At 42.1% G+C, this 15,215-nt stretch overlaps 2 protein-coding genes across 9 annotated transcripts in view; one reads left to right on the top strand and one right to left on the bottom strand.

Moving 5' to 3' along the window:
- Window positions 1-5,727, top strand: part of loxl3b (lysyl oxidase-like 3b) — a 163,615-nt gene extending 157,888 nt beyond the window's left edge. For all 8 annotated transcript variants that reach the window (XM_014211699.3, XM_014211697.3, XM_014211694.3 and 5 more), the window contains 4 exons: window positions 3,220-3,335; window positions 3,650-3,786; window positions 4,094-4,205; window positions 4,380-5,727. In XM_014211699.3, the coding sequence (XP_014067174.1) occupies window positions 3,220-3,335; window positions 3,650-3,786; window positions 4,094-4,205; window positions 4,380-4,453 (439 nt within the window). In that variant the 3' untranslated portion in view covers window positions 4,454-5,727. The remainder of the gene's footprint in view (window positions 1-3,219; window positions 3,336-3,649; window positions 3,787-4,093; window positions 4,206-4,379) is intronic.
- Window positions 5,728-9,512: 3,785 nt separating this feature from the next.
- Window positions 9,513-13,859, bottom strand: mrps26 (mitochondrial ribosomal protein S26). The gene is made up of 4 exons (XM_014211690.3): window positions 13,497-13,859; window positions 12,046-12,192; window positions 11,734-11,857; window positions 9,513-11,559 (listed from the first exon to the last, which is right to left on the bottom strand). The coding sequence occupies exons 1-4, from the start codon at window positions 13,712-13,714 to the stop codon at window positions 11,428-11,430; spliced, it is 621 nt and encodes a 206-aa protein (XP_014067165.1). The 5' UTR covers window positions 13,715-13,859; the 3' UTR covers window positions 9,513-11,427.
- Between the last annotated feature and the right edge of the window lie 1,356 nt (window positions 13,860-15,215).

Raw genomic sequence — 15,215 nt, 5'->3', positions numbered from 1 at the left:
TAACCCACGCATCACTAGTCCCTGCCCATCTTCTGAAAAGGTCTGAAAGCCTACCTCTTTAAAGAGCATCTTAAATGAGACAACTCAGTCATATTGCCCCCTACTCAAAAGGCTAAATGAGACAACTCAGTCATATTGCCCCCTACTCAAAAGGCTAAATGAGAATGAGACAACTCAGTCATATTGCCTCCTACTCAAAAGGCTAAATGAGACAACTCAGTCATATTGCCCCCTACTCAAAAGGCTAAATGAGAATGAGACAACTCAGTCATATTGCCTCCTACTCAAAAGGCTAAATGAGACAACTAGTCTTATTGCCCCCTACTCAAAAGGCTAAATGAGACAACTCAGTCATATTGACCTCTACTCAAAAGGCTAAATGAGACAACTCAGTCATATTGCCCCCTACTCAAAAGGCTAAATGAGAATGAGACAACTCAGTCATATTGCCCCCTACTCAAAAGGCTAAATGAGACAACTCAGTCATATTGCCTCCTACTCAAAAGGCTAAATGAGACAACTCAGTCATATTGCCCTCTACTCAAAAGGCTAAATGAGAATAAGACAACTCAGTCATATTGCCCCTTACTCAAAATGCTAAATGAGACAACTCAGTCATATTGCCCCCTACTCAAAAGGCTAAATGAGATGACTAGTCTTATTGCCCCCTACTCAAAAGGCTAAATGAGACAACTCAGTCATATTGCCCTCTACTCAAAAGGCTAAATGAGAATGAGACAACTCCGCTATATTGCCCCCTACTCAAAAGGCTAAATGAGACAACTCAGTCATATTGCCCCCTACTCAAAAGGCTAAATGAGACAACTCAGTCATATTGCCCCCTACTCAAAAGGCTAAATGAGACAACTCAGTCTTATTGCCCCCTACTCAAAAGGCTAAATGAGAATGAGACAACTCAGTCTTATTGCCCCCTACTCAAAAGGCTAAATGAGACAACTCAGTCTTATTGCCCCCTACTCAAATAGCTATTTTACCAAGGATGGTGATTGAGCTTCTTATGTATCATCATAATTACACTTTTAGTTTTGTTTGGGGCTGATGAAAAAGCACCCAGTTTGTGTAAACGGTTCTTTATTCTGTGTGCGTCCTTTTTGAGCAGGGTGTTTCTTGGAGCCGTAGTGTATCCATATGGTTTCTTAGGTAGAATATCAAGACAGCTGGAACATTTGATGGGAAAATTAATTCCACGAGTGAATAGCTAGTGTTGCTATTGTTTTTATAAAATGTAATTGTTATCTTTAGTGTTAATAACTAATGTAGTCATTATCTTTAGTGTTGATAACTAATGTAGTCATTATCTTCAGTGTTAATAAGACCATGGATGTAAAATAAAAAGCAGGACCCACAGGGAAACCCCCCCATTGGTCGCTCCCCACCCAGAAACCCACCCATTGGTCGTTCCCCACCCAGAAACCCCCCCATTGGTCGATCCCCACCCAGAAGACCCTCTCTGTAACCCGTTCCCCCTTCCCTGGCCCCCCTTCCCCAGCCCCTCTCCTCCCTAGCCCCCCTCCTCCCTAGCCCCCAGCCAGCCTCCCTCCTCCCTAGCCCCCAGCCAGCCCCCCTCCTCCCTAGCCCCCAGCCAGCCCCCCCTAGCCCCCAGCCAGCCCCCCTCCTCCCTAGCCCCCAGCCCTATTTTGGTTCTTATGGCTTAAATAATAATAATAAAAACAATAAGTCAAACTAAATAAGTAACCAATTCAGACCTTTACAATTAAATTAGCAGACTGGACCAGTAAGGGTAGGTTATGAAGTTATCAGACTGGACCAGTAAGGGTGGGTAATACAATTATCAGACTGGACCAGTAAGGGTGGGTAATGAAGTTAGCAGACTGGACCAGTAAGGGTGGGTTATGAAGTTAGCAGACTGGACCAGTAAGGGTGGGTAACGAAGTTAGCATACTGGACCAGTAAGAGTGGGTAATGAAGTTAGCATACTGGACCAGTAAGGGTGGGTAATAAAGTTATTAGACTGGACCAGTAAGGGTGGGTAATGAAGTTATTAGACTGGACCAGTAAGGGTGGGTAATGAAGTTAGCAGACTGGACCAATTAAGGGTGGGTAATGAGGAAAAGATTATGAAAATTAAACCAGATATAACAGATATGACAGGTATAACAGATATGACAGGTATAACAGATATGACAGATATAACAGATATGACTGGTAGACAGGTATAAAGGATATGACAGATTTAACAGATATAACAGATATGACAGGTAGACAGGTATAAAAGATATGACAGATATGACAGGTAGACAGGTATAAAAGATATGACAGATACGACAGATACGACAGATACGACAGGTACGACAGGTACGACAGGTACGACAGATGTGACAGATGTGACAGGTATGACAGGTGTGACAGGTGTGACAGGTGTGACAGATGTGACAGATGTAACAGGTATGACAGATATAACAGGTATGACAGATATAACAGGTATGACAGGTATAACAGATGTAACAGGTATGACAGATATGACAGATGTAACAGATGTGACAGATGTGACAGATGTAACAGGTATGACAGATGTAACAGATATAACCACAATAATTCATAGTAATTTGCTAAAGAAAAGGCCACAGGAAGCGGAACTCCGTAGATGCTATCTTCAGATGAAGGAACTAACGGTATGTCGTTCTGGATAAGAGTGTCTGCTAAATTACTAACATGTAAAAGGTAAATGTCACAACAAAAAATTGAAAATAAAAACAAGAGTACTGTATCATACGGCATGCCACAGGTAACTATGGCAACCTCATATTCTATAATAATACAAGGTCAACCCAGAAGCTAAGTTTGCTGAGGCTGGAACAAGCAGGAAGTTGGGTCCTAAGAATCTGTTCTATAATCTAGGTTGATCATGTAAATGCTGTTATTTAAAAAAAATAAGCTTTATTTAACGAGGCAAGTCAGTTAAGAACAATTTCTTATTTTAAATGACGGTCTAGGAACAGTGGGTTAACTGCCTTGTTCAGGGGCAGAACGACAGATTTGTACCTTGTCAGCTCGGGGATTCAAACTTGCAACTCTTTCGGTTACTAGTCCAACGCTCTGACCACTAGGCTACCCTGCCGCCCCTACACTCTAACCACTAGGCTACGCTGCCGCAGCAGCACAGAATATAAAATAAGAGTAACGTTATATATCAGATGTTTGTAATAATTCTTCACTATTGTTGCACTCCCCATGCAGCCACTACCACAGCATGGACATCTTCACCCACTACGACCTGCTGTCATCCAATGGGACCAAGGTGGCTGAAGGACACAAGGCTTCCTTCTGTCTGGAGGACACCGAGTGTCACGAGGGTGAGTCTTGGGAGGCAAACCAATCAGAACAGTCTACTGGAAGTCCACCCAATCAGAACAGAGTCTATTGGCGTGCCATCCAATCAGATCAGACTTTTCTAGATGGCCAGCCAATCAAATATGGCCTATTTTGGGGTGTTAAGATGAGGGGTATCTTATCCAAGTGAAACATTTTGTATCTGGTTTTGGAGGATATAGTATTTTTGGTTAATAGTCTAATTGTTGTAAACTGTGTTCTCTCTATCTCTAAGAGATAGGAGTGTTCTGTGTTCTCTAGGTATCTCTAAGAGATAGGAATGTTCTGTGTTCTCCAGGTATCTCTAAGAGGTATGAGTGTGCTAACTTCGGAGAGCAGGGCATCACCGTGGGGTGTTGGGACCTGTATCGCCATGACATCGACTGCCAGTGGATCGACATCACCGACATCAAACCAGGAAACTACATCCTACAGGTGGACTACCATTTTTAAGAGGCGGTTAAAAAAAATCCTGGGGAGGCCCCCGAATCAGACATATAACTTCCAAAATGTGTAACTGCATGAAGTTTTGAAATATGGTAAACTACAAATTTGAATTGTCAAACTGTGTGAAATTCTTTTGCATTTATTCTTTCCCCCGTTGCTTTTTCATGAACCGTTTGAAAACTCACCAAGCACCCTTAGACCTCCAGACCAACTGCAGACCTATAGAGTGACAGAATTATTTTAGCGTGAACTCCATATCATTTACCTCTTGTGTTTGACGTTCAAATCCTTTCAGATTGTGATCAATCCCAACTTTGAAGTGGCAGAGAGTGACTTCACCAATAACGCCATGAAATGCAACTGCAAATACGACGGCCACCGGATCTGGCTTCACAACTGCCATATGGGTGAGAAGCTGTACCCCGAGATTTGTCATTTGAGTTAACTAACGTGTTTAATTGAATACTCTCCAGTCTGAATGGGATCTTATATAGGGAATATGGTGTCTTTTCAGACATACCCCTAGTTTGTTCCAGACTCTTCCACTGCTTTCTGTCTCTGACTGTCGGTTGCCCCTACAGGTGATGCCTTCAGTGAGGAGGCAGAGAGGAAGTTTGAAAAATACCCAGGACAGCTCAACAACCAGATCTCATAATCTGCCTAGCAACACACCAATCTCATCAGACCCCATGTACAAACAAAAAAAGGGGGGGGGGCTGATGCGTCTAATCATGTTCAACGATGGGACAACCAATCACCAACCCTTCATCACCTATCTACCTACCAGAAACCCAATTCATTATCAAATCCCAAACCAACCAACCAACCAACCAACCAACCAACCAACCAATCACAACCAACATCATTAAATCACAAGCAACATTCTACAGGGCAGCAGTCAGCAGTGATCTTAGACCAGGATTCAAATCCGAACGCATTTTGTCGACTAATGCACCTTTTTAAAAGGCATTGTTTTCCCGCGTTTGCAGAGACCGCATTCACGGTAAACGCTCCGTTATGTTGGCTCAAATGACCTTTAAAATGTCCAAGCTCGCTCTACCGCTGATCTACAGCTAGTCAGATTGAATCCAGGCCTTGACTGAAGGAGCCATGTTATATTACCATGTCATACAGTGAACGTGTTGGGAAATGCCAGTGCTATTGTTATTATACTTGAATACTTAGTGCTCTAAGATTTTTTTTTAACAAACTTATTTTAGATTTTTTATTTTTTTTGTTCAAATGTGAGTATATTATGCTACATTATGTCACAGAAGAACAAGTCATATGATATCATATCATACTGGTCTTAGTTAATGTTTGACTGATTGATGTCTGACGTGCAACCTTTTCATTCATGTTCTGTTAAAGTTATGAATTAAGTTTTATTTTTCATTTTGTCCAGTCTGTAGTTTTGAAAGGTGATCCAGAGGTGTATTCACTAGGAACCAAACAGACGCAAACGAAACAGGTGAAGGATCTACCTACATTTGTCCAATACAAGCTCTTTGGTTTCGTTGCAAAAAAACGTTTTCAGTTGTTTTGCTACGCTGTGCACTAATGAATACACCTCAGGAGAAGATGCTAAGTCCTAATTCTGCTACAAGACATCTTCATAATGACCTGTGGTATCACAGGGAACCATCCAATGTTGTTGCATCTCCATGTAGTTCTCATAGTTCACACGCGAAGATCTGTTTAGATACAATATATTCTAAAATCCTCAAATTCAAATCTGGACCTTGAAGCCAGTTCCACTGCTTTTTTCATTCTTCCCCTTTAATCAGGGACTGATTTAGACCTGGGATACCAGGTGGGTGCAATTAATCATCAGAAAACCCGTAGTACTCCGGACCCTAGGGTAAACGCAATATGTAAAGTGTTGGTCCCATGTTTCATGAGCTGAAATAAAAGATCCCATACATTTTCCATACTCACAAAATGCTTATTTCTCTAAAATGTTGTGCACAAATTTGTTTACATCCCTGTTAGACAGAATTTCTCCTTTGCCAAGATAATCCATCTACCTGACAGGTGTGACATATCAAGAAGTTGATTAAACAGCATGATCATTACACAGGTGCACCTTGTGCTGGGGACAATAAAAGGGCACTAATAAAGGTGCAGTTTATCACACAACACAATGCCACAGCTATTTTAAGTTTTGAGGGAGTGTGCAATTGGCATGCTGACTTCAGAAATGTCCACCAGAGCTGTTATCAGAGAATTCTCTACCATAAGCCGCCTCCAACGTTTTAGAGAATTTGTCAGTACGTCTAACCAGTCTCAAAACTGTAGACCACACATAACCATGCCAGCCCAGAACCTCCACATCAGGCATCCTCACCTGTGGGATCGTCTGAGACCAGCCACCTGGACAGCTGATGAAACTGTGGGTTTGCACAACCAAATAATTTCTGCACAAACTGTCAGACACTGTCTCAGGGAAGCTCATCTGTGTGCTCGTCTTCCTCCCTCCTTAATAACTTTTTAAATTACTTAATTCCTTGCCACCCATTCTGAAACTAACTGCAGCTCTTTGTTAAGTGTTGCAGTCATTTCAGTCACTGTAGTAGCTGACGTGTATAGTGTTGAGTCATCCGCATATATAGACATGGCTTTACTCAAAGCCAGTGGCATGTCATTAATAAAGATTAAACAAAGTAAGGGGCCTAGACAGCTGCCTTGGGGAATTCCTGATTCTACCAGGATTATGTTGGAGAGGCTTCCATTAAAGAACACCCTCTGTGTTCTGTTAGACAGGTAACTCTTTATCCACAATATAGCAGGGGGTGTAAAGCCATAACACATACGTTTTTCCAGCAGCAGACTATGATCGATGTCAAAATCTACCCTGAAGTCTAACAAAACAGCCCCCAAAATAAATGTATCATACATTTCTCTCAGCCAATCACCAGTCATTTGTGTAAGTGCTGTGCTTGTTGAGTGTCCTTTCCTATAAGCGTGCTGAAAGTCTGTTGTCAATTTGTTTACTGTAAAATAGCATTGTATTCCAGATGTTTACTAAGGGTTGGTAACAGGCTGATTGGTCGGCTAATTTGAGCCAGTAAAGGGGGCTTTACTATTCTTGGGTAGGAGAATGACTTTAGCTTCCCTCCAGGCCTGAGGACACACGCTCTCTAGTAGGCTTAAATTGAAGATATGGCAAATAGGAGTGACAATATTGTCTGCTATTATGCTCAGTAATTTTCCATCCAGATTGTCAGATCCCGGTGGCTTTCACACATGTTATCCAGATACTGACTATTAACACTTGGTGGTCTGTAGCAGCTTCCAGAATAGGCTTTAGGTGAGGCAGATGAACTTCTAGCCATATTACTTCCAACAGTATAACAGTATATATCAGTATTTTCAGTTCTGGTAGCGTTTTACCATTCTGATAGGTCATCCATAACGAGTTGTTTTCATTGGTTTGTTTTGGTGTTGAAGCTACAGAACACAGAGGTGAGTCATTTCCTTCCAGGTGGTCAGTTGTTTCAGGTTCTCTTTCCACAGGAGGAGGTAAGTCCATTACGGTTTCTGAGTGTCTCTGTGGTGTTGTTCATGTCTCTCTGTGGTGTTGTTCATGTGTTCAACAGGTGTCTCTGGGGTGTTGCTCATGTCTTTGTGGGTGTTGTTCATGTCTTTGTGGGTGTTGTTCATGTCTCTGTGGGTGTTGTTCATGTCTCTGTGGGTGTTGTTCATGTCTCTGTGGGTGTTGTTCATGTCTCTGGGGTGTTGTTCATGTCTCTGTGGGTGTTGTTCATGTCTCTGTGGGTGTTGTTCATGTCTCTGTGGGTGTTGTTCATGTGTCTCCGCTTCCTTCTGTAGATTCTCGTTTGGTGTTTCTACTGTGTAGGACCTTGGCTGGTGGTGTTTGTACTGTGTAGGACCTTGGCTGGTGGTGTTTCTACTGTGTAGGACCTTGGCTGGCCGTGTTTGTACTGTGTAGGACCTTGGCTGGTCGTGTTTGTACTGTGTAGGACCTTGGCTGATCGTGTTTGTACTGTGACTCTAAATTAAATAGAACCTTGACCATGTGACCTAGCCACCCCAAAATAACTGTGTAATGTTCACATCACACACCCTTTGGTTTTCTGAAAAGTGGATAAATGTACATATTTTACCTTCATTTACTGGTTACATTTTTGACTTACCTCCCTGATCTAATTGAGCAGCCGGATTGCAGTGGTAATGAATGTTGGTGTTTGTTTTGTACCTCAGACCAGGGGGCTTTGGAGGAAGACACACATATTGTGAATTGAGATCCTGCTATTTGTCTTGTCTTCTTCCTTGCCTGAGTGTCACTAGCCTCTAAAAGGGCCTGAGTGTCGTACAGCCTCTAAAAGGGCCTGAGTGTCGTACAGCCTCTAAAAGGGCCTGAGTGTCATACAGCCTCTAAAAAGGCCTGAGTGTCATACAGCCTCTAAAAGTGGCATCTGATGGCATAACGGGATTTCTTATAAGCGTCCGGATTAGCGCCCCGCTCCTTGAAAGCAGCAGCTCTAGCCTTTAGCTTGGTGCGGATGTTGCCTGTAATCCATGGCTTCTGGTTGGGATACGTATGTACCGTCACTGTGGAGACGTCGTCGATGCACTTATTGATGAAGCCAGTGACGGATGTGGTGTACTCCTCAATGCCATCGGAGGAATCCCGGAACATATTCCAGTCTGTGCTAGCAAGACGGTCCTGTAGCTTAGCACCCGCGTCATCCGATCACTTACATATTGAGCGAGTCACTGGTACTTCCTGCTTTAGTTCTTGCTTGTAAGCAGGAATTAGGAGTATAGAGTTATGGTCAGATTCACCAAATGGAGGGTGAGGGAGAGCTTTGTACACGTCTGTGGAATAAAGGTGGTCTAGAAATGTTTTGCCCTCTGGTTGCACACGTAACATGTTGGTAGAAATGAGGTAAAAAGGGATTTAAGTTTCCCTGCATTAAAGTCCCCGGCCACTAGGAGCGCCACCTCTGGATGAGCATTTTCTTGTTTGCTTATGGCCTTATACAGCTCGTTGAGTGTGGTCTTAGTGCCAGCATCGTTTTTTTGGTGGTACAAAGAGGCGGCTATGAAAAATATAGATAAACTCTCTTGGTACTGTAGATAGTGTGGTCTACAGCTTATCATAAGGTACTCTACCTCAGGCAAGCAAACCCTTGAGACTTCATTAATATTAGATTTTGTGCACCAGCTGTTATTGACAAATAGACAGACCTTCACCCCTTGTCTTACAGGAGGCAGCTGTATGTTCTTAATGTCGTCGTTCAGCCACGACTCAGTGAAACATAAGATATTACAGTTTTTAATGTCCCGTCGGTAGGATAGTCTCAAACAGAGCTCATCCAGTTTATTCTCCAGTGATTGCACGTTGGCCAATAGGACGGATGGTAGAGGCGGGTTACCCACTTGCCGACAAATTCTCACATGCACCCCGATCTGCAGCCCCTGTCTCTCGGTCTTCTCTTCAATGCGATTGACGTGGGGTTTGGGCCTGGTCCGATATCTGCAGTAAATCCTTTGTGTCCGACTCGTTAAAAATAAACAAAAATCTTAGTCCAGTTTGAGGTGAGTAATCGTTGTTCTGATATCCAGAAGCTCTTTTCGGGTAGCAGAAACATTATGTAGAAAATCTCCTCCGGTGCCATAATAATAATTATAATAATTTAAACGATTTAAAGCCACATGACTCACAAGAAAGTAGTAGAGATGATCAATCAGGAAGAAACTATTATTTATTACATAATGTTCCCATTGTGTACTTGACAGATGAGATCTACAAGCTTGAAGCAAAGTCCATAGTTTGAAGTTTTACAACAGTTTCATAACCTGTAAATCCCCGCCATAACCAAACAAGTGGAGACATGGGTAATTGTGCCAGGAAACTGTTCATCATCACACACAGAGTAGGCTGTCCTTTTTAAGGGTTGAGTTCCTGCCACGAATACATCGAGACGCATGACAGATATTACAACGCTTGAGTAGGTAATTTAACAAATCAGGGCTGTATTCACAAGGAACCAAACAGAACAAAATGGAAGCAAACGAAACAGGGAGGGACCTATCTGAATTGGTCCAATAGAAACTAGGTTTGCGAATTGTCAGGGGCCTCACGATACGATATTATCCCCATTGTGAGGGACCTTGCCAAACATATTGGTCACTATATGTCTGCTGCAGAGGCAAGAGAGAGCATTAGAATTGTACATGGAGAAACTTGTTGTGTGTTTTGTATGTTTCTCAAATGTACATTGTATCTTTATATTATGACATTTAGTACAGCCAGAAGAGGACTGGCCCCCCCTCATAGCCTGGTTCCTCTCTAGGTTTCTTCCTAGGTTTTGGCCTTTCTAGGGAGTTTTTCCTAGTCACCGTGCTTCTACACCTGCATTGCTTGCTGTTTGGGGTTTTAGGCTGGGTTTCTGTACAGCACTTTGAGATATCAGCTGATGTAAGAAGGGCTATATAAATAAATTTGATTTGAAACAATTTTTGATAAATTGGAAATAAAGATAAGATGGAGAAAAATCTACAGGATGAACAATACTGGAGTTCTGGCCCAGGAACAGGGGGGGGTCTCCTTTTACAGTATCGCTATACACCGAGTGTACAAAACATTAAGAACACCTTCCTAATATTGAGTTGCCCTCAGAACAGCCTCAATTCATCAGGACATGGACTCTACAAGGTGTCGAAAGCGTTCCACAGGGGATGCTGGTCCATGTTGACTCAAGTGTCTCAAGGCTTAAAAATCCTTCTTTAACCCATCACCTCCCCTTCATCTACACTGATTGAAGTGGATTTAACAAGCGGATCATAGCTTTCACCTGGATTCAGTCTGTCATGAAAAGAGCAGGTATACTTAATGTTTTGTACACTGTGTAATATCATCAAAAATAACATTGCGATACGTAACTAATCGATTCCCCCCCCCCCACATTACTAACATAAACGGCACAATTTGCTAGGGTTTGGACAAATAACTACACCCCAGCTAACCACATCATGATTGAGCAAGACATTTTCTAGACGAAGGAGAAGTAGCATATTGTTTTTAAAACGTGTTCATGCTTTTCTCCTCTGACAATAAATAAAAAAACCTGCTGTTTCTAAGTGGGCGTGGTAGATATCACAACTGTTCAGTGAAGGACTCAGGTAGGATACACATGTCTATCCTCAATGAAACGTGGCTATCGAGGAAGGGAGTAGGCCTCTTCAGTTTGCCTACTAACGAATTGACATCTCAATAACTTATCGGTTTCCGGGTCACAGAGGAAGGAGAGAGGGTAGAGGACGGGCTTTTGCCCGAATGAGAAAAGGTCACACTGGCTTGTTCCAGAGCATTGTGTGATGCATTGTGGGTAAATTGTGACTGACTGATCTACAAATAATAATGACTAGTTTATTTATGATGCTAGGTGATTTGTAGATCAATCAGTCGCGACTCTCATACAGTCTCCTCTGAGGCCTCCAGCCAGGCTCCAAGGTGAAGTTTCCATTAGGTATAGATCCAGAATCAGCTTCCAATCCCACAATCCTAACCTTAACCATAGTGGGGGAAATGCTAAACTGAATCCAGATCAGAGTCTAGGGGCAACTTCACCCTACACTTCCAGCCATCCTCAGTCTCTCTCACTGCAGCACAGTCCTCTTCACCACGCGGCCATCTTTGTCGATGGCAAAGTTATAGTTCTTAGGGTTGTCCAGGGCTTCTTCAATACGCTGGTCCAGGTTCTCCAGGTTGATGAAGCTCTTGGCTTCCTCCTGGAACAGAGCCACGTATGTAGAGAGTTGGGACATTGATGCATTGACATGACACTACAACAATTCTAGTTTCAGAGGAAAACAACGTCCGCCAACATGGCGCCGCATTTGTTTACAACAAGGTCAATAAACGTAACTTTGGCTTTCAAAAAGGTTGACCAAACCTCTACATACCTGAATCCGCATTATCTCCTCTCCTTTCTCTTTAACAAAGCTTTCCATGGCCTGCTCTCGCAGAATAGCTGCCTCTGTCTTCTTGACCTCAGCAGCTTCCACCTCTTTCTGAACTCTCAGTTCCCTAAAGGCAGAGAACGAGAGAGAGGAGGGAAAGAGAATGTGAATACAGGACAGACATTTTCCATTAGGCTTTATGGATCATTTGATGGAGGTGGACATGAAAATGGCAGGGAAAACTGCTCTGCACTACATAAGGAATAGGGTGCCATTTTGGACAAATCAGAACCGGATGTCCTGTTCCTTCCTGACCTGATCTTGAGCATGCGAAGGTTCTCCTCCTGGTTCCAGGTCATGAGGGAGCGGTGCTCCTCCGCCTCCTGCTTCGCCCTCTCCTCCGCCAGGGAGCCCACTTCCTCTTCATATCTCTTCCTCAGCATCTCCTCCTTGAACTCCAGCCTGTCAACCACATCACACTAATCACAATCTCATTCATGGACCACAACATTATAGCCGTCTGTCTGTGTTCTCCATACTGAAACCTCTCCAAAACCCTTCTTCTGTAAAAGTGAAAGTGACCCAGTCAAATACTACTTGAGTAAAAGTCTGAAAGTATTTGGTTTTAAATATACTTAAGTATCAAAAGTAAATGGAATTGCTAAAATGTACTTAAGTATCAAAAGTAAAAAATCATTTTAACTTCCTTATTTTAAGGAAACCAGACGGAACAATTTTCTTGTATTTTTTATTTATTTACGGATAGCCAGGGGCACACTCCAACACTCAGAAAATAATTTACAAACAAAGCATTTGGGTTTAGTGAGTCCGCCAGATCAGTGGCAGTAAAGATGACCAGGGATGTTCTCTTGATAAGTGTGTAAATTGGACCACTTTCCTGTCAAACTGTAACGAGTACTTTTGGGTGTCAGGGAAAATGTATGGAGTAAAAAGTACATTATTTTCTTTAGGAATGTAGTGAAGTAAAAGTTGCCATAAATTTAAATAGTAAAGTACAAATACCCCCAAAAACTACTTAAGTAGTATTTGAAAGTATTTTTACTTAAGTACTTTACTGTTCTAATTATGTTGGTAACCAGTTTATAATAGCAATAATGCACCCTGGGGATTGTGGTATATGGCCAATATACCACAGCTAACGGCTGTATCCAGGCACCCCACGTTGCGTCATGAATAAGAACAGCCCTTAGCCGTGGTATATTGGCCATATACCATACCCCCTTGTGCCTTATTGCTTAATCATAGCAGTCGACGAGTTAAACGGACATCCATTGATGGAAAATGATCTGGCGAGTTTAATACGGGCAAATAATATTTTCTCTTGCCACATTTAAAATTCCTTTATTATGTCATATCTTGCAATAATAATCATTTTGAGGAAACCCACATTTTGATTCTAACGTCATTACAAGTTACTATGATATGAATTCTTAATTGGCTCAATAACGTTATGGAAAAAAAGTGTTTATTGTATAAATATGGCAACTTCTCTCTTGCTGTGAAAAAATAATTTGGGTCTAGTTTACTAACCATGGCGGAGTTAATGCCAACAAAATGACACCATATTTATCTTTATGGCTATGAATGGGATAACTGAATAGCTAACGTTACTTATTTATTATCAGTACTGAAACTAATCAGTCAGACAATTTCACTTTTATACACAACTAGCTATCAGTAACCTTAAGATTGAATCTTAAAGATTTTTGGTCTGAAACATTAAACGTGCATTGGTCTAGTCTTACCTCAGCGCTCTCATGATCAGGTCATATTCGGTGAATCTCTCCCTGAGGACCACCATCTCTACCGGGTCGACGGGAGGTGGCGTTTTGATGCGCCCCTCTTTGGATTTGGCCTTTGGATCGGTGCGGGTCTTCCTACCCCGGACAGCCTCAACAAGCACGGCTCCACGGGGGGCGAGAAGCCGGATTACCGGGTTACTTCTGGTAATAATTTGAAACATACTGACTGACAATCGACCTACTTACTCTAAAAATTTAATCGCAAATATTTACGTACAACTATCAATAAAATGCGTGTATGTATTTAGCGGAAACATACAAGTGGCTTCACGAAGCAGCCATGTTGATAAAATAAATCCCGGAAGCATTACCAAGGTTACGTAAATAACTTCCGGGTCAATGTCTAGGTTGAAGTTCAGACAGAACAATGAGACAGATATTTCACCGGATGTATAAATGTGAAGCATCTAGTTCGCGTTTCCACTCATTACCAAATAAGTTAGTGAGAGGAAGCCCAGTTACTTGAAGTGGGGGAAAAAATGGATTTTGGCCCTATATTCTTCACATTTTCTCATCGATAAAAATTTGATTTCAATACAGTTTTCTGTTTCTAAAACTAGAATCTGTTAAGAACAGAGTGGACATATTTTTTTGTAGACATTACCCGTTACAAAAATAAAACAGAAATAGGTTGTTTTTAAGGAGTGTAAGGACACTTCACAAACTTAACTCGCTAGCTCATGCTTGTCTCTGCCCACTATTATACATTTTCTGCCATTAGAAACGACAGGCTGTGGTCGATCTTGGCTTAGTTATACACATCTTTGGTTGAATGGTTTCCACTAAAAAGCACAGCCACAACGTCAAAATGGTCTATAATCATAAACATTTATGAAAACACAAATTACCTTTTTGGTCTTAATTTAAAAGATTAGGTTTAGCCATCTAATGCACATTCAGATGTTATAAATCAGCACTGCAGAGCTCTCCCTGTTATCTGCCGTGCCTTGATTGTATTACTGTTGATGATATCTGGAAATGTGCATGTACACCCTGGTCCATCTACTGTTGCTAGCCCCAATTCTGACTGGTGCTCTGATATCTGCTTCACTGATTTCTGCTCTCGTAAAAGCCTGGGTACTCTGCATGTTAACACTATAAACTTATTAACTAAAATGGATCAATTGAAAGTGTGGGTTCACAGCTCCAATCCAGATGTGTTGATCATTACTGAGACGTGATTATTACGGAAGAGTGTTTTGAATACTGATGTTAACCTTTCTGGTTATAACCTTTTTTGGCAAGACAGATCTTCCAAAGGTGGTGGAGTGGGAATCTTTACCAAGGATCACCTTCAGTGCTCAGTTGTCTCCACCGAGTCTGTCCCCAAACGATTTGCTGGTTTTAAGCATTCAACTTTCAAATAGCTCTTTGTTGACTGTTGCTGGGTGCTATCGTCCTCCATCAGCACCGGCCTGTACCCTACCTGCCCTAAGCTCTCTCCTGGCCCCTTACACTAAGTCTGAATTTGTCCTGCTAGGTGACCTAAACTGGGACATGCTTAAACCACCTGACCAAGTCCTAAAGCAATGGGACTTCTCAGATTCTTACCAATCCCACAAGGTATGACTCCAAATACCCAGAAGAGCCTTCTCTCCTCGATGTTATCCTCACAAATAATCCTGATTAGGTATCAGTCTGGTGTTTTATGTAATGACCTTA

This window comes from Salmo salar, chromosome 09 (genome assembly GCF_965601325.2).
Source record: "Salmo salar chromosome 09, fSalSal1, whole genome shotgun sequence".
NCBI classification, from domain to species: domain Eukaryota; kingdom Metazoa; phylum Chordata; class Actinopteri; order Salmoniformes; family Salmonidae; genus Salmo; species Salmo salar.
The sequence above is the reverse complement of the archived record's forward strand: the minus strand, read 5'-3'. Positions and strand labels throughout refer to the sequence as shown.